General features: G+C 42.4%; 2 protein-coding genes across 2 annotated transcripts; one reads left to right on the forward strand and one right to left on the reverse strand.

Moving 5' to 3' along the window:
• Window positions 1-30: 30 nt before the first annotated feature.
• On the reverse strand, window positions 31-3,467 carry LOC122021837. The gene is made up of 3 exons (XM_042580008.1): window positions 3,175-3,467; window positions 3,068-3,107; window positions 31-2,866 (listed from the first exon to the last, which is right to left on the reverse strand). The coding sequence occupies exons 1-3, from the start codon at window positions 3,465-3,467 to the stop codon at window positions 2,429-2,431; spliced, it is 771 nt and encodes a 256-aa protein (XP_042435942.1). The 3' UTR covers window positions 31-2,428.
• Window positions 3,468-3,801: 334 nt separating this feature from the next.
• On the forward strand, window positions 3,802-9,087 carry LOC122021829 (O-methyltransferase 1, chloroplastic-like). The gene is made up of 7 exons (XM_042579996.1): window positions 3,802-4,211; window positions 4,725-4,891; window positions 4,964-5,084; window positions 6,510-6,634; window positions 7,853-7,987; window positions 8,086-8,244; window positions 8,808-9,087. The coding sequence occupies exons 1-7, from the start codon at window positions 3,983-3,985 to the stop codon at window positions 8,877-8,879; spliced, it is 1,008 nt and encodes a 335-aa protein (XP_042435930.1). The 5' UTR covers window positions 3,802-3,982; the 3' UTR covers window positions 8,880-9,087.
• The last annotated feature ends 8,626 nt before the right edge of the window (window positions 9,088-17,713 follow it).

Consider the following 17,713-nt stretch of genomic DNA (forward strand, 5'->3'; position numbering starts at 1 on the left):
TGAAGTAGTACATAGCTCTAATCGAGAATTGTAGTAGACAATGAAGAAAGTACATGATTCTCGAACGAAATCAAAAACTAGTCCTTGACGTAATTCTAAAGCATAAAAGTACACCTCAATTTTCCGGTGAATTATCTTCGGACGGAGAAATCGTGTGATAGAGCCGTGACAGAGGTCTGGCATGTACTGAAGCAGCACTATGGTTAGTGCCATTACCAGGAAACCCACCAACAATCTGTCAGGAATATCCATCAAGAATTTCTCCAACACGAGTGCCTTCTCTCTGATAATTGCCATTAACCATTGTTGTACTATATTTTCTGTGGTTTTCTCTCTCCCGATGATGCTTTGTTCTTCCTTTTCTTCTGCCTTAATTGCACGCACCAATTTATCTGGGATCTTATCTCTGCATATAATGCTTTCTTCTTGCTTTTCTTCTGCCTCGTTTACATGCACCTCATCCTTGACTTCTTCCTGATGTTATGAAGGAGTCACTCAAGATTTTCGACTCCACTTTGAGCAGTAGAATCTCCGGTTGTTCAACTACCTCTGATGGCGCGATCGCTGCTTCATTTGATCTTGCAGAAGAAACTCTAGCACTACCTGATCCGTCCTCTCTCATTTGAGCTGCTGCTTCAGGAGATGAGTCTGACTCTTGGCTTTCTTCTCCCATTTACTCTACTTCATTCACTATAGACCGCCCTTCAGCCCTGTGTTGAAGATCAGCTATGTTAGTTTGAATTTGATTGTTCTTGGATCCATCTTCTTCTTGAGCAAATGACGCAGGTTGTCTCTTCTCAATGGCTTCCTTCGTTGTAGAAAATTCTTCTGCATGTGCTGACTTCAGAATGAATTATGTGAGGATGAGTTTGATTGCTATGGGTTCCATCACCTTCTCCTTCTCCTTCAAGAGACGACTCTAACTCTTTCTTTTCTTCAGTCACTTCTTCATGTCCATCTTTTTCATCTGCTTCATGAGGTGTATCGATATCTTTCTCATCTTCTTCTTCATGTTCTTTTCCTTCTGGAGATGCCTCTGCCTCTTTCTTTTATTCAATTTCTTCTGCTTCAAGGGATGATTTATCCTCTTTCTTATCTTCAATGTCTTATCTTCGATCTCTTCTGATCCTGTCCGAAAGTCGATGAGATGGATGCTGGAGATGTGACGCTCCTATTGACCTCCTATGGACTTTGCTCCGACATGCAACACAAGCAGCGTCAATGCCGGGGCAGGAAAAAAGTCCCCGACGATGACCCTCCGACGCTCAAGTCAGTCTCCGTTGAAGCAAAAAGGAGAAGAAGCAACGAAAACCGTAGTGCAACAATAAATATCGCATGTAACGCATACCTCCACAAATGCTTAGATCCCCCTTTGTATAAAGCTCTTGTAGCGCGCGTGCACACTTCCCAAGGTGAGCATGCATCTTAAAATTTTTTCTGAAAAAACGTGTCAATAAATTGTCCCTGACAAAGTACTTTAACAAGCCGAGCATATCTCTGAAGTGACAGTGGAAACTTCCGCCGTACGATCCTCTGTCTAACCATACCGTCTGTCAACATCACTAGCTTCCAAAAGGATGTCGAGAGATAGTGTGTTGTGTCTATTAGTGGGCTGAGTGGGGCAGTCGCTCGATCGGAATTCCACTATTCCCGTGCTGTATGTTGTCGGTCCGAATGGGATGGCCGCTCGGCCGGAAGTGTACTGTTCACATGCTATGCTGCTGTGCCGAGCGGGATGGTCGCTCGGCCGAAAGTCTATTGTCCGCGTGAACTGTTGCTGAGTCCAGCGGAATAGCCGCTCGGCCGGAAGTCCACTGTCCGTGTGATGATGTCAAGTCTGTTGCTAGACCGAGCGGGGTAGCCGTTCGGGGTAGCCGTTCGAATCGGCTTCTGCGCGCCATTTGAACGTCGGTTGTTGCATTGCTCCTTGTGTCAAAGACAGTGGGTCAGAGCTTACTCCCTGGTCGCCGCATGATTCGTTCGACCGACCGATATCGTTCCCTGTTGACCGTCTTGACTTTGACCTTCCTTGACCTTCACCGTAACAGCGGGATGAAACCCTTCATCATTACCGCATCATCTTCCTTGCCTCCTTGTTGTGGAGATGCCTCTGCCTCTTTCTTTTCTTTCACCTCTTCCTCTGCTGCTGCTTCTTTAGAAGACGATTCGGACACTTTCTTTCTTTCAATCTCCTCTTCATATTTTTCAAGATCATCTTCTTTCTCTCGCTTGTATTCATCTGAGACTTGCTCAGTTTGCTGTTCACTAATGTCCTGAGAATTTGCCTCTTCTGCAAGATCACTTTGTGATGCTTCAACCTTTTGTTGTTCAGCCATTTCCTTGAAGGACAAAGGCTCTACTACTCCGGGCACATCGGATTTGCTCTCAGCCATCTCAAGCTGAGACTGTTTAGGTTCTTCCAAAAATGTCAAAACCTTCTCATACCTATAGCACACACACTCTGACATACTTGCTTGCTGATGTCAAAGCCAGCTGATTGAATTAATTCATTTGTGTTGGATTGCCCATTATCTGCCTCTGCAAAATCAAATTGTGGTTGCTTTGGTAAGGGCTCATCTCCTCCTTCATTGCCCAAAGCAGGAGGTACACATTCATTCAGCTCAGTTTCATGATGGTTCACACTATGTTCAGCTTCTCCAGGTGAGGCTACTTCATTTTCTTCTTCACCAGGTGTTTCATCTACAACATCATTTGATCTAATTTCTTCTCCTATTCCATTCTGGAGATCCAAATCTACTTTCCTGCAAAATTTCTCATTAACTTGGTCCATGTCCAACACTCTGCCATTACAAGTATCATCTTCAAATAAATTGTCCTTCGATTTGACAGAAACACGATTGTCCTCCTATATGACAAAATTCCAAATGAACAATGCGATTTGTTGTACTGTTTAATAAGTTTGTAACTATTATATTGTTCTTCAATCCTTGTGCTTCTTAACCAGACTATTAGGAAACAGAGAACAGAACAGAACAGCAACTATTCTTTCCTTAAACTATAGATGTTTACTAAATCAAGAACACACTATTTACGAAATAGCAATTACCGGGATACCGACGGATCGATCAATTTGGCTCTGTTCCGATCTGCAGGAAGAAATAACAATAAATCGTGAGCAAGCATACGAAACGCCCAACAAATCTATGAACTCACTTATGGTCGCCGTTGAAACCCTCGACCCACTCTTTCTTGCTCGCCGGCGGGCGTAGCGCATGCGCCCTGCGAGCGATGGTGGTGGCTCCGGCGGCGACGGCGGCAGCAGCCAGGAGTCCGCCGATGACAAGGATCCCTCCTGCTCCCTTCACTTCCACCGTCGACCTTTCCAAAGGCCGCCTCCTCGCTTCCCCCGATTCCCTCCCCTTCTCCGCCCCGGTCTTCTCCACCACGAGCTCATCGCGGGGCTGCGGCGGCACCAAAGAGGCCAGCTTTGCTGCGATTTGCTCCATCTCGGTCGGAGTCCGCGGAGTCGTCACTCTAAATCCACCGCTCCTGCTATGCGCAAAATTAAACGCGCCAGAGAGTTCGGTGGGCAGATGAGCACCGAGACGCCAGGAAGCAACGAGGTCACGGTCGCATCAGCACCCAGCCGAGTCGCCAACGGCGGAGCGCCCAAGGCGTCGGCTGGATGCGATTGGCGGAGAAACTCGTTGGGCCGCCGCGCAACGAGCGGCATCGGAGAATTCACGCGGTGGCAACGGCGCGAGTGGCGTAGCCGTTCCGGCGTCCATTCGCCATCATTTCTTTTTGGGCATTTCAGAAAAAAATGAAACTTTCGGTCACCACTGGAATTGCGACGAATGCGAGGACAGCATAACTTGGTGCATACCGTAGAGACACTATACACGACGAGCAAAGTGGATAGGAGTGGAGTGGAAATGGGTTAAAAAAATAAAAAAAACCATCCTTGTTTTCAGCTTGTTGGTTCGCGTCGTCGCGAAACAAAAGAGGATCGACGGCAAGAATGGCAGGGTTAAGGTTGAGATGCTTTATACCGCCAACGACTACGGAACCCTCCGCCGTCCGCTCTAACCCCCCTGCGATCTCACTTGAGTGGAGGAAGAATTCGGAAGTACGCCAGTCGAGGAACTGCAGAACTGCCGCCGCCCGACTGGGAGGCGAACGCCCCGACCCGCTCCTCGAGGCTGCTGTCCGTGCCGCTTTCCTTCGTTTCCAGGAGTCTCTCCGTCCTGGTACATGGTTTTTCTTCCGTTTTGCGTCGACGCAATAAACCTATGTGACTGAAAATCTTCTCTTTTCCTCCTTCAAACCAAAATTATACATGTCGCCATCTTCACCAGGTTCTCTTTCTCTTCTGTTTCTCGTGCATATGCTACTAATGAATGTATTTCCTTTGCCATTGTGTTTCTCAAATGTGTTTCTTTGACGTGAATTTTTCTTGTGGCGGACACGACTCATCTATTAGCAGAAATCGGAATTGCTATTGAGCTACTTTTGGGCGTTTTGCATTTTGTGCTTTCAAGTTAATTAGTTCCTGGGTTGTTCCTACTTCTTTTAGTTTGTTGAGCATACAACTGGAGGAAGGAAGTTAATTTTTGATGTAGTTTTACCTCTTTGTTATTGTTTCCACTTTTCTAAACCCTAGCATTTAGTTACTAATCATCTTTGTATGTAAGATTTCCATTTCAGTTCCAATTGGAAGGAAACCATATTTTATTCATATTGTTCATTTTGGATGCGTGCAGATCCTCAGTTCATTGATCCATATTCTAGCTGCCTTCTGTCTTCCACCGTTAGCCATCATGATGTGGAGAGCAAATATTCACCTAACCCATGTCAATATAGATTGGCAACAAAATTCATCGACGATAACTTGCTTTCTATGCTTGGAACTACAGAAGATCTTAGACAGGTATCTAGATATATTGATAAAATAAGCACTTTCCATCATGTGCAATAGTCAAGGCCATCTTACACCATATAGATTGTTTTATTGACAGATGGTATGGACACCCGGCCTTACAGGCTGAATTGGCCTCGCTCTTCTGTCATATTTGAAATCTCTCCACAGAGTGTCTTCAATATTGCATCTCAAAAACTCAAAGGTATGTGTTTATTTTCATGTACCGAATTTAGTATGACTTTCATTCATTTCTAAAAACCTCTGTCAAATGTGACTCGAGTCTTTTGATTGCGTATGTTATCATATGTGGTTGTTTTCTTTTAGAGCTTTTTTGTCCTACATTACTAGTCATGCAACCCCCAAAGTTTCCTCTTGGATATAAATTGAGGCCTGGGTATTAATTTTGGTCAGCAAGTGAAGGCTTATTGATAGATCTTCATGCACCATTGGTCTTTCTAGTGGATATGTGGACGTGAGTTATTCGCCTAACCACATTAACTCATTTGCATATGTGTTTTTAGTCTTATTCATTTTATTTGGTTGGTGTTATTATTTTTTCCAGCCTTTTCTATAAAATTTAGATCTTGATACTATACTGAGTACCAGGTACTGGTTCCATAACATCAATAGTAAACAGAGACAAGCATATAATCTTTGTTTGTTTCACTAGACATCTCTCTCCATGTTGGTCAAATCAACAAAAGACTAGTTCATGGTTGATTTTTTATTTCCTAATCATCTAGTTTCTCACTAGAAGCTACGATGAACTTATAGTAACATTGATCGTGTACATCTAAACTTCGGTTTCCAACTTTCCATATATACTTTTAATAAATCCTGATCCACCACTAGTTATGAGGTGGAACACTTCAAATGGTATTGGATGCCCTTTGGAAGCTTCAAATGATACCCTTTGTCTTTTAGGAGGATTGGGTATAGCATTGAATTCTCAGGACTCGCTGATATAAGAAGACTAAGCAACTAAGAATCCTATCTGTCAGGACAAGAATTGTTGGTTTAAGAAGAGGACTTGCATAATGTTGCAAGCAAATAATAGATTAGATGGTGCGGGATAAATTAAGACCTTACTAAATTTTCCGCCAGTTATCTCTAATAGGAGGAACAGTTGCATAATGTTGTTGCAAATTCAGATAGTAGAATTTATGATTTTTTTTACAGTATCATACTCATGTAATTCAATATGATGCCATACATGAATACAAGAACCATTCAACACTCAGCATCAATCAGATTAGTTAATAGCAGGTTTCCTATTTATTTATTTCCTTGTTTTTGTATCTTCTTGATGTCATCCTCTTTTTTCTCTCATCTTTACTTCTCCATGCTACCATCTCCTCCTCCTCCTCCTCCTCCTCCTCCTCTTTAATGATGTCAACTATTTGGAGTTTGTTCTAGGTGTTTGTACTCGTATCAGTATTTGAACCTTGATCTGCTTCCAACATGGACTCATATTTGAAACCTTAGTAGAATGACTTTACTCAATCACCTACTTTTGTAGTATGACATTAGTTATATAACATAATCTATGCTTCATTGCCTTTATAATGCACTGAAGATTTATAACTTTTTCTTTGAACATCTAACATTCTTCCCCTTGATGTAATAGAAGCGGGAGCTAAAGTTTCAAGAAACTGTATCTTGCTCCATGTTCCTCTAGAATCCACAGATCTGCAGTTAGCGTTGTGTGAAAGGGGTTACAATGGGAATAAACCGAGTTTATGGGCCATTCAGGTAAATTTTGAACCTATCACTATTTCCTGAATCCTATTTACATTTCTTGGCCTTGGAGAATAAAATGAAGGGTTAATCTTGATTTAGTTTCATACCACCAATAACTTACTCTAATTAGACTGCTTTTCCGGTGAGTGCCTGTGCACACGTCTATTACCCATTAGCTTCTCTTGATTATGAAAACATGTCAATCGTGTATTAGATTAATTGACTTTCATTCTGATTTTCAGCTCCCTCAATGATTTCTTAGGGGGTGTTTGGTTGATAGATTTGGGAATGAGGGAATGGAATGATAATAAAAGATAGTGTTTGGATTATGGGTTTGGGAATGACATTTTGGGAATGATTACTAGATTTATGGAAATCAACCAAACCCATATAACTTGATGGGTTTCATTTCCATTCCTATTCCCATTCCACCCTACTATCAAACTCATACTCATAGCCATTCCCATCATTTAACCAAACACCCCCTTAGTTTTTATATTTAGACTTTTGTTGTTTTGTGCATTCTAATTGAAGCATGCTAATTACTTTAATGACAGCTCACTATGTTCCTATGATCCTGTAGGGGGTCCACATTTTAACTATGACAAACTTGGTACATATATCTCGTAAGCAGTTTGGATGCAAAAGGATGCCATGTTCCAAGTTAGCCCCCATGGTTAGGAACAACCACTCTGATAGTAAAAAAAATTAATTGGCATGATTCTCATTTCAGTCAATGAATTGTATGCAAGATGAGGCTCGAAGCACATAAGTACTTAATGACACAGGATAACAAGAGTAGTAACATGCAAGTACAGGATCAACAATACATAAATGCATAAATGTTATATTACTAAACGGAATGCAGAAGCTAATATTTAAACAGGAGAAAGAAAACATAGCATGGTTTATGGGCCATTCAGATGAATTTTGAACTTTGCTATTTCTCCAAACCCTATGTACATTTCACATATCCTACTTTGGGAAACAGAAGAATGAGGGGTGGATCATGATTTAGTTTCATGCCGCCTGACTTGCTGTGCACGCTCACTCACACACATAAATTAACCACTTGCTTTCCTTGATTTTGAGAGTATATCCACCTTGTATTTTCAAATTATGCCATCATGTGATCTTCAGCTCTCTTGATGGTTTCTGAGTTTCAATATTGACCTTTTTGTATTCTAATTAAGACGTTCTGATTAACTTCTAGTGATATTGATTCTCTAGGGGTTTCCCATGTCAACTACGACAAACTTGATAGATATATTATCCCTTGTAAGTTGTTCAGCTATGAAAGGAAGCATTTTCCTAGGAGAATTTCCTACCTCGTTGGCAGTGGAAAGCTCTCAAATTGAAGCAAAGGTATATTTTTTTTTCATAGCAAGTTTGTTCGTATGTGCCTAGATGTTTGAATACCTAAATCGTAGTCACATCAGTCTGTTTCTCTTTTTTCATTGCAGGATAATAGACAAGACAAGATACAAAGGCTTCTAGTAGACCACGGTTTTCTAGTGAATGCAACCCGTCGTGATGAGATAAACAAAGATTCACAATTGGATAAGTCCGGCGATGGAAGTTTTCTGTTTATTGCTGAACAGTTGAGGTTTTCTGATGCCCAGGTAATTGCTGCACAACAAAAATTATAAGTCAGTTCCTCCTTTTATTTATTTATTTATTTTTGATAGCCTACTATTTATAAACTTGTAGGAGAGCTTATGCTCCAAAATGATGCAGCCATGTCGTAGTTAGCTGATACAGAAATCTTTTTCAATTTCTTTTGCTTTGTTGTTTTTTTCACTCACTATTTTTTTCTTCTTACATTTTCTTTCTTCTGGATTGCTGTTTAATTTCTTCTCTTGTTACACAAACTAGTTTCATAACACTTAGCTAGATTTGAATTTCGTAGTTATTTAACTATGTTTCAGTTTTTCAATTCCTATGAAAGATGTACAAAATTACCTTCAAACTTTCTATTGAGGAGTTATTTAGCCTTAATATTCTCAAAATCATCAAGAGCATTCTACAATCTACATGCTTCTACTTATTTGAGAACAGAGATTGTCTGAATACATGCTTTGATGACACAGCTTCTCGATATCATGACTCACATGAACATCGTTTTAGAAATAACATGATTAAAATACATATAAATATTTTGACTTTTCTCTTGTTGGAATCGTAGATGGAGATCTGGAGGACACACTTGGAAAGGATTGAAGATGAAGGAGATGAAGAAGGCTTTGACGAACTGTAGTTGAATCGATTCCAACAATGGAGAAGCTACCATCAGTTTTCTGGAGGATTTTAGTACGACAGTTTTAAAATATTTAAAATTTACAATAATTTAAAATGAGAAATAATATAAATTTTATTAGTTGTAATATATTGAACATTCTGATCTGGACATTGTGCAAGCTAACTTGATCACAAAAAATATTTCATTTAGAGAGACTTTATTATTATGAAAATTATTATTTATTCATCAATAAACCATTCTAAAAATAATTGATCCATATTCCCTTTATTGCCTGATATATATTTTAAAAATTAGTTATTTTTTATTATCTATATCATTCTTTAGAATAGTAATGTATTTTTTTAAATAAAGGGAAAAATACCTTTAACTCTTCTATAATTTTTATCAAGTAGTATTTTTCTTCCTGTATTTTAAAAATAATATTTAATCTCATTTGATTAAAGTTAAATGTGAAAAAAATTATAGAAGATAATTATGTCCTTGTCTTTTTGGATTTTTTTTGTGATCTTAAGAGGAAAAAACACATTAAATTGATGTAGATAATAATTATATATATTTTTGAGGTCGACTCTTTAATTATTGATTAGTTGGATCGATGGTGTATATAAAAATATAAAAAAATATAGAAGTATCTAGTGATGGCGCCCTTTGTCACTGCTCGGATATGTGATTGATGTCGATTTGTCGGTGCGTCCGCTCTCGGTGTCTTACAAAGCAAAGCTTGTCAGATGAGAGTTAATATTATTGGTGTTATCCTCTTTGACGGTCAAGTCCGTGACGAACTGAGATGTGAGGTTTGCATGCATGCATTAGAAAGCAAAAGAGCTAGAAGAAGAAGAAAAGTTGCCTTCACGTAAGAAAATAAAATTATACCTTCGCCTATTTTCGCGGAACCTTATATTAGACCTTACCATGATTTGGAACCGACGGTTCGACAGTTCAGAATTGTCGGTTCGACGGTTCCTGGCAGGTCGACCCTTAACCTTAACCGCTCAAGACAGTTATGGTTCATGCTTCAGAACCGTCGGTTCACGATTTGATTCACAATTTGTCGCAGTTCAAGATTATTATATTAAAAAAATTAAAATTTAAAATTTATTTTAAAAAAAGGTCTTGCACTCATTTAAGTTATTTATGTATCCCCTTAGGGTATAGAGGAATCAAAGTCTATGTAATTATTTTACATTTTTATCTTTTTATATTTGAATGTGGCGTTATCACTCACTTTCATTTCCCATTCATGTTGTATTCGTTTATTCGGTATCAAAATCTTCAACTTTGTCATCTGAAAGTTATACTCTTGGATTCTTTTCTCGGCTCTGGTCCAATCATCGAGTAATGTTTGGGCTTCCAATGAATCAGGAGACAAAGTTGATCGTTGTTTATCTAATATGTTGTCGCTGGCACTAAACGTCTGCTCCAAAGCAACAATTGACATTGGAGAAGCTAAAATATCTTTGGCAGTCACAGAGAGAATGAGAAAGCTTTGAGCCTTCTGTGACTACACTTTAAAATATAGAAATTTTCACTATCTATTTTATTAAAATCAAAAGAAGTTGTAAAATAATTTTCAAGTTCCTGTGTGGAACTTGAGAATCTTCGTAGACGTTTCATCTGTTCTTTTAATAAAAGTTATACTTTTGTAAGTTTTAAATTACTAGTTTGTTATATTTCAGAAATATTAATTTATGTTCAAAATATAATATTGATTATAAATATCATATAAATAAATTTTAACATTATATATAATATTAACTATATAAGAGAAGAATATTCTTTAATTGGAATTAAAGCGTCATAATATAAAGTTAACATTTCTTATAAAACTTCGTAAATTTAAGATCTAAAGTAAATTCAATTAAATAAATTTAGAAATAAAATTAAAAAAATTCTCATTTAGTTTTTATAATTAATATGCAAGAAGATTAAGATTCATTATTAATATGTTTATTGGAAACTAATACTATATTAGAAAATTTTTCTAAAACTAATTGAGCAGTGGGATAATAAACACCAGAAAGTTGTTCGGTTGCATCATTAAATACTTTTAAAATTTCACAAATACTACTACAAATATTCTATTGTTGTAAAAATAAATATATATTAGTATTAGTATTTTATGTAAAAATGAACATAATAATTATTTATATTGAAATGATCTTGTAATAATTGGTATGTTGAATTTCAACGTGTTGGTACATCACGTGAAAATTTTTTAGGTCTCATTCCATTAGTTTTACAAAATCTAACTCATTGTTTTAATATAGATGAATGCGACCATAAATAAGAAATTATAATTCTAATTGATTTAATATAATTTTATAAAATTTTTAAACCAACTTAAATACATAAATTTAAAACATAGCGTACACAAGGAATATGAAAAAATAAACCACCAATAATAGTGAACTAGCATTATCTAATGATATTAAAAATATTTTATGTGTTAATTCATATTCTTCTAAAATTAAACATAATAATTGTACGATGTTATAAGTATTGTGTGATTCATCAAAAACTCTATAAACTAACAATCTTTATTGGAGGTTTCAAGAGTTATCGATTCAATGACAAGTAAAACACATATACGAATGTGTTTGTTAATGATCACTCCAAATATCAGAACATAAATAAATTTTATAATCTAATTTACTAAATTCATCAATTAAATTATTTTTTTCCTTGTTTTACTAATTTTTTTAATTATACAAGTAAATGTAGTCCTAGGAACACATTTAGTACATAGATTAAATTTTTTTTTATAAAAATCTTCAAATGTGTATTTAGATCCAAAACTAAAAGAAAGATGTTCTATGAAAATAAATTTAGATAATACTTCGTTTAATTTATTATCCGAATATAAAAATAAATTGGAATTAGTACTACCGTGTTGGGGCAATTTCCCTAGGTCAAGGTTGATCAGTTTGACTAAGCTTGAGTTGAGTCAAGTTTGAGTCAAGATTTGAGTTTTGATGTTTGACAATATAAGGAGATTGCTGGAGCAATCGTCCGGTTATGGAGATGGTCAAAGGGTTGACCAGATTGATGAGAATACAAGTCAAATAGGTCAAGGTTGACAGGAGACTTAACTGGGAAAGTCCTAACTGGATGTTAGGCATTTGGAAAGTCCTAGTGAGGAGCTAGGCAGGAAAAAGTCCTGGTGAGGAGCCAGGCAACGAGAAAGTCCTAGTGAGGAGCTAGGCAAGGGAAAGTCCTGGTGAGGAGCCAGGCAGTTGGAAAGTCCAAGTGTGATCTTGGCAAAGGAGAAAGTCCTGGTGAGGAGCCAGACAATTGGAAAGTCCAAGCATGTGGTCTTGGCAAGGAAAGTCCTGCTGAGGAGCCAGCCAGTTAGAAAGTCCAAATGTGATCTTGGCAAATGAGAAAGTCTTGGTGAGGAGCCAGACAATTGGAAAGTCCAAGTGTGATCTTGGCACAGGTTGTAAGTCCAAGTATGTGCTCTTGGCAAGGTAAGTCCTAGTGTGACTTGGCAAGGAGAACCCGACACTAGGATGAGGCCGAAGGAAGCTCCTGAAGGCAAGGCGTGAAGGATGAGGAGATATCCGAGGGACGTAAGGCTGATGGAGGAGGCTAGAAGGCTAGTTCAAGGTTGGTCGGGTGTGACCAAATGCTAGGTATGGAGACCTAACAGGTCACGGTTGACCAAGAGTTGGGTTGGAGATTTTGGACTTGAGTTTGAGTCAAGTCCAGGCTGGTCAATCGATCGGGTGATCGATTGAACGAGGGTCCAATCGATCAGTTGATCGATTGGGGTGTGCTGTGATTGTGGGAAGGCTCAATCGATCGATTGGGATGTGAAACCGCGAGCACAGAGGCTTTCCCAATCGATCGGGCGATCGATTGGGAGTTGTCAATCGATTGGGTAGCAAAAGCTCTCGTGCGATTGCGAGAGCACAGAAACACTCTGAATTGATCGGTCGATTGATTCAGGCAGTCCCAATCGATCGGTCAATCGATTGGGAAGTGATCATTGCGCAGGAAACGAGCGATGGATGGCTGGGATCGCGTGAAGCTGACGTGACAATTGATTGGGAGGATATCCAATCGATTGAGAGCCCTAGGAGCGCGATGTATAAAGGCCGAGGCGAGCTTTCTTCTCTGCACGGTTCGAACACAGGTTACGACAGTTCCTTGCGAGCTTCTCAGAGTTTCTCCGCCGGTTCTTGAAGGCTCTTGGGGTGCACCCCCAAGGTTCAAGAGGCAACAACAAGCAACAAGTAAGCAAGAAGAAGTGTGTATTTCAATTGTATTCTTGTATCTTCTTCTTGTGTGAGTGTTGTAGTGTTGTGTGTGTTTGTACGAAGCTTCTTCGTCTCCGGCTGCGACCGAGAAGGAGTTGTTTACTAGTGGAGAGTGCTCGAGTGTGTGGATCCTTGGATTAGTCACCTCTTCTTAAGGTGGATACCAAGTAAATCTTTGAGTTAGCGTTGGTTGTGTTTGTATTAGTATTCCGCTGCATATCATCAAGACGCAACCGACGAGCGCACGACGAGACGCTATTCACCCCCTCTAGCGGGCGCATCGGTCCCAACATACCGTTGGTTGAAGAAAAATCTAGGTGATCCTGTCCGAGCACTGAGTCGACGGACGCTGGGGACGTGGCATGCTCTGCTGTCTCCGACTGTTGGTGTAGATCTCCGGCGAACCTGCAAAGAATCCTAGCCGGGAGGGGTTTCCCGGCGACGGCCCTCCGACGCTCAAGTCAGGCAACGAGAAATGAGAGAGGCAGCGTAACTGTGGCTACAGTGAAGATTTCCGCATACCTTTGTCGACATCTGGGGGTCCTTATATAGGACCCCGGGGAGGCGCGGGCACACTTCTCGATGCGTGCATGCTTCCCCAAACATACCTTAACGAGCCCATGTCAGAAAAGTACCTCTGATGTCATTCCGCAATCGTCCGAGCATATCCCGGATGTGACGGTGGAAGCTTCCACCGTACGATCCTGCGTACGGCTCGGTCGCCAACCCTGCTCCTTGTCGGCGGCAGATGTCTCGAGGATGATGTTATCCCCTGTCTCCTTTATCCTCTTGCGCCTCCTGTCTGTTCCAAGGCCGAGCGGTTAGGCCGCTCGGCAGGCATATCACTTTTGTCCCGGTCGTATGCTCGGATGAGATTGCTCCTGCCTGTCTTTGTTGCCTCGCGCCCTGGCCAAGCGGACTGCCCACTCGGCCCTGAAACCTTTTTACCTTGAGCATCAGAAACCCGACCCCTAGTCGGGTTGTCTTTCATTCGGCTCGGGGGATTCACGGCCGGTCGGTCGGGTCTCAGGGTTGAATCTCTTGACTTTTGACCTCCACGTGTCGTTGACCTTCCGCCAACGAGGGTCCCCCGTCCTTACCACCGGATCACATGTCTCCCCTTCAAGTCTAGTCGAAGGAGGCGCTAAGTCCGACTGACTGGACTGTCAGTCGGCTGGAGTGACACCGCTTTGCCACTTTCTGGAATATTACTCCTCACGGCCGTTCGGCTTCTTACTGCTACTGGCTTTGCAACTGTGCCGACGGTCAACGCTGACGCCCTTCGGATCTCCTCGGAATTCATGCAAATCCTCTCCATTAAGACTGAGCACGCGCGCTGCGCGCCGTAATGGCGCTCATTAAATGCACCCCTGTGGCATGGTGCCATGTGGCACCTCCGCTGGCGTCATCGTATGGCTCGGCGACGTGTCCGACGGGGCATCGGCGGTTTGAAATGAACGACCCGATGTGGGCCTCGGTTCCTGTGACCTGTATCCGACGGTCGAGGCAGATCGGGCCCGACCTTATAAAGCCTTCACCTTCTTCCTCCGCCGCACCCTTGCCTTCGCGTCCCCCGCAGCCTTCTTCGGTGCTTTAGCGTTCCGGCGACTCCGATTTTCCGTTCTCCGACGATTCTCCGCCTCCTTCCTTCGATCCTCAGCTCCTTTGTAAGGTTCTTCCGCCTTTCTTCCTTTGACTCCTGTGTTTTCTTCGCGCTCTTGGCCGCGTTTCGTCCTTTGGTTACTGTTTTGCTCCTTTTCTCGCTTGTGCATTTGCTTTCCCTTTCGATTTCTGCTTCCTCCATTGCTCTGGCTATGACAAGTTCCTCTCAGCCTGCGGACCCGGATTTCGGCCCATGGTATACCACCATGGAGTCGCAGTTCGATCAGCGCGATGCCGAGAGTCTGTTTAACGCTTTTGATATCCCTTCCGATTTTGAACTAATTTTACCTTCACCTTATGCTCGGCCGCACAAACCACCGAGCGGCGCCTTTTACTCTTTTCCGCAACCAATTCGTAGTCGGTCTGCGGTTTCCTCTCCACCACTTCATTGTTGAAGTTTTTAACTTTTTTGGCATTCCGCTCGTCCAATTGGGTCCCAACACTTTTCGCCTCCTGTGCGGGGTTGTGGTATTATTTAAGATACACAACATTCCTCTCCGGCCGGAGGTCTTCTATTATTTTTATTACCCCAAGCAGTCCGAGCCGGACACTTATCTGTTTCAAGCTCGGCCCGACTTAGTCTTTTTTGATAAGCTGCCCTCTTCCAACAAACATTGGAAGGAGAACTTTTTCTACCTTCGTGTTCCCGGGCGCCTCCCCTTCCGTACGAAATGGCAGGTCGGACCGCCCATCTCTCCCAAGTTGAAGAAATATAAGACCCGACCGGACTATCTTCAAGCAGTGAATCTGCTAGCCGGTCTAAAGCTCGACATCAACAAGCTCCTACCTGAAGGAGTGATGTACATATTTGGTTTGAGTCCGAGCCGGACCCCCCTCCCGAGCAGCTTCGGTAAGAACTTCACTTGTACATTTGCCTTGAGTTCTAACTGATTTCCTTCTCTTTTCTTTGCAGCGAATATCGTAATGGAGTCGGTGCTGTTCGGGATTTTGAAAAAGAAAGCGGTCGTGCTCGAAGCGGTAGCAGCCAAGGAAATGGAGGAATTGGGCATTGCTCCGGTCGGCTCGCATGAGGATGAGAGTGAAGCGCAAGCAGGCGAGTCGGTCGCTCAGGCTTCGCCTATGGATGCCGCTGCCGGTGCAACTTCTAGCAAGGAACCGGTCGTTCGGGAGGAAAGCTCCGATCCGGAGGACGAACTCCCGCTCGACAAGAAAAGACGGCGAGTTGAGAAGCCCCTCCGTTCGGCAACCTCCGCAGTGCAAGCGTCCGAACGGATGGGCATCGCCTCTCAACGCGGCAAAGAACTATCGGTTGAGGCTCTCTCTTCCGACCGGACTCCCTCTCAACTGGAGGCGCCTGCGGCCCCCTTCGAGGCGGTTCCGGTTGCCTCCCTTCCTCCTGCACCACGTCCAGCCTGTCCAGCCCGGCCTCCGATCCTTTGGAGTCCGCTCAGACGACTCCGGGCCAGCGCCGTACTGTTAGGGCTACTCCGCATCTCCCTACTGAGGCTTTCATGGCCGAGTCTGATCAACCGACGCCCCCTGAGCATATGATCACTATGAAGGGGCCCCTCGCTGAGATGTGGGCGGACGCTCGGGCCCGTGTGGCCATGATACCGCTCGACAAGCTGGCTGACAGCCACATGCAACAGGCCACAAGGGTAAGCTTTGTTTCCTCTTCTTTATGTAGTCTTCCCGATCGGCCTTTTAACCTTTCCGTGTACATCAGCGATGGGTGGAAGAGGTTGTTGTCTTCAACCGTTTGGCAATGGTGGAGGACGAGCTGAAGAGTTAGGGCGACCCGTCGTCTTCCCGAGGCCCTTTTTATGCCGAGCTGCAGAAGGAGCTCGCCAAAACCCAGGATCTGTTAGAGGCCGAGAAAAAGAAGACGGTCGACCAAGCGTACACGTTGGAGCAGCTTAAGAAGCAGGTCAAAAGTTATGACCACAAAATTTAGCTCGCCACCACTCGGAAGAACACCGTCATTGCTGATCCGGAAAAGAAGAATGTGGAAGCCCGAGTTCTGCAGCAGCGTGTGAATGAGCTGGTCGATCTGCTAGAAGGGGAGTAGAAAGGCCACTCGGAGGAGGTGACCAAACTCAAGGACGATTTGAAGGCCTTGCAGGAGGCTCTTGATGCTTCTCGCGCTACCTTCAAAGAGTACCAAGAGGCGGAGCCGGGCCGCGTCGCCGCCTTGAGGCAAAACTACATCCGCTCGGCGGAGTTTGTGGAGAAGGTGTGTGACCAGCTGGTCATCGCCTTCGAGTTAGCCATCACCGCCACGATGGATTATCTGAAGACCAAGGGTCAACTCCCCGAGTCCGTGGTCATCCCTGCGACGGAGCATGCGACGCTTCTCACTACCATCCCAAAGCATATTTTTGACTTCCTTGAATGAAGTATTTTCAGTAATTCTTCCGATCGGCGAGACTTTAATTTTCATGTGGCGTCTGTAACTTTTAAATGCTAATTTTAAATGAATGCCCACTCTTGCTGCGTTAGCCTTTCCTTTCGAGTGTTCCTTTTGACTATGCCGACCTATCGCTAGACCTTTTTCCCGCAGGGAATTTCTTAATTTCGTTGTTTGGTTAAACGACCTCCCACTATGCCTAGGACTTCAAAGTTTGTCGCTGGGGTGTTTGTCTTTTCTGTATCGATCGGTCAAACGACCTTCCATTCCCTGGGATTTCTATGAGCTTTTCGCTTAGTGTTTTTCTTTACTGCACCGATCGGTCAAACGAGTTTTCACTTTGCTTGGGATTTTTATGAGTTCGTCGCTGGAGTATTTTTCTTTCCTAAGCCGATCGGTCAAATGACTCTCCATTTTATATGGATTTTCTGATAGTGTCTCGCTGAAGTGCTTCAACACGACACTACCTCGTCTGGGGGGTTTATAGTCGCCAGTCCGACTCTAGAATTTAATGTCATCGCTCGACGGTCTTCAAGCTGGGG

Source organism: Zingiber officinale, chromosome 1A (assembly GCF_018446385.1).
Source record: "Zingiber officinale cultivar Zhangliang chromosome 1A, Zo_v1.1, whole genome shotgun sequence".
NCBI lineage: Eukaryota > Viridiplantae > Streptophyta > Magnoliopsida > Zingiberales > Zingiberaceae > Zingiber > Zingiber officinale.

Excerpts from the sequence above, each read along its gene's own strand:
- LOC122021829 (XM_042579996.1), top strand. The coding sequence starts at position 3,983 with ATGGCAGGGTTAAGGTTGAGATGCTTTATACCGCCAACGACTACGGAA. Across the intron at positions 4,212-4,724 it reads CCAGGAGTCTCTCCGTCCTG|ATCCTCAGTTCATTGATCCA; the intron begins GTACATGGTTTT and ends GGATGCGTGCAG. Across the intron at positions 6,635-7,852 it reads CGAGTTTATGGGCCATTCAG|GGGTTTCCCATGTCAACTAC; the intron begins GTAAATTTTGAA and ends TTGATTCTCTAG.
- LOC122021837 (XM_042580008.1), bottom strand. The coding sequence starts at position 3,467 with ATGGAGCAAATCGCAGCAAAGCTGGCCTCTTTGGTGCCGCCGCAGCCC. Across the intron at positions 3,108-3,174 it reads GGTTTCAACGGCGACCATAA|ATCGGAACAGAGCCAAATTG; the intron begins GTGAGTTCATAG and ends TTCTTCCTGCAG. Across the intron at positions 2,867-3,067 it reads ATCGATCCGTCGGTATCCCG|GAGGACAATCGTGTTTCTGT; the intron begins GTAATTGCTATT and ends TTTGTCATATAG.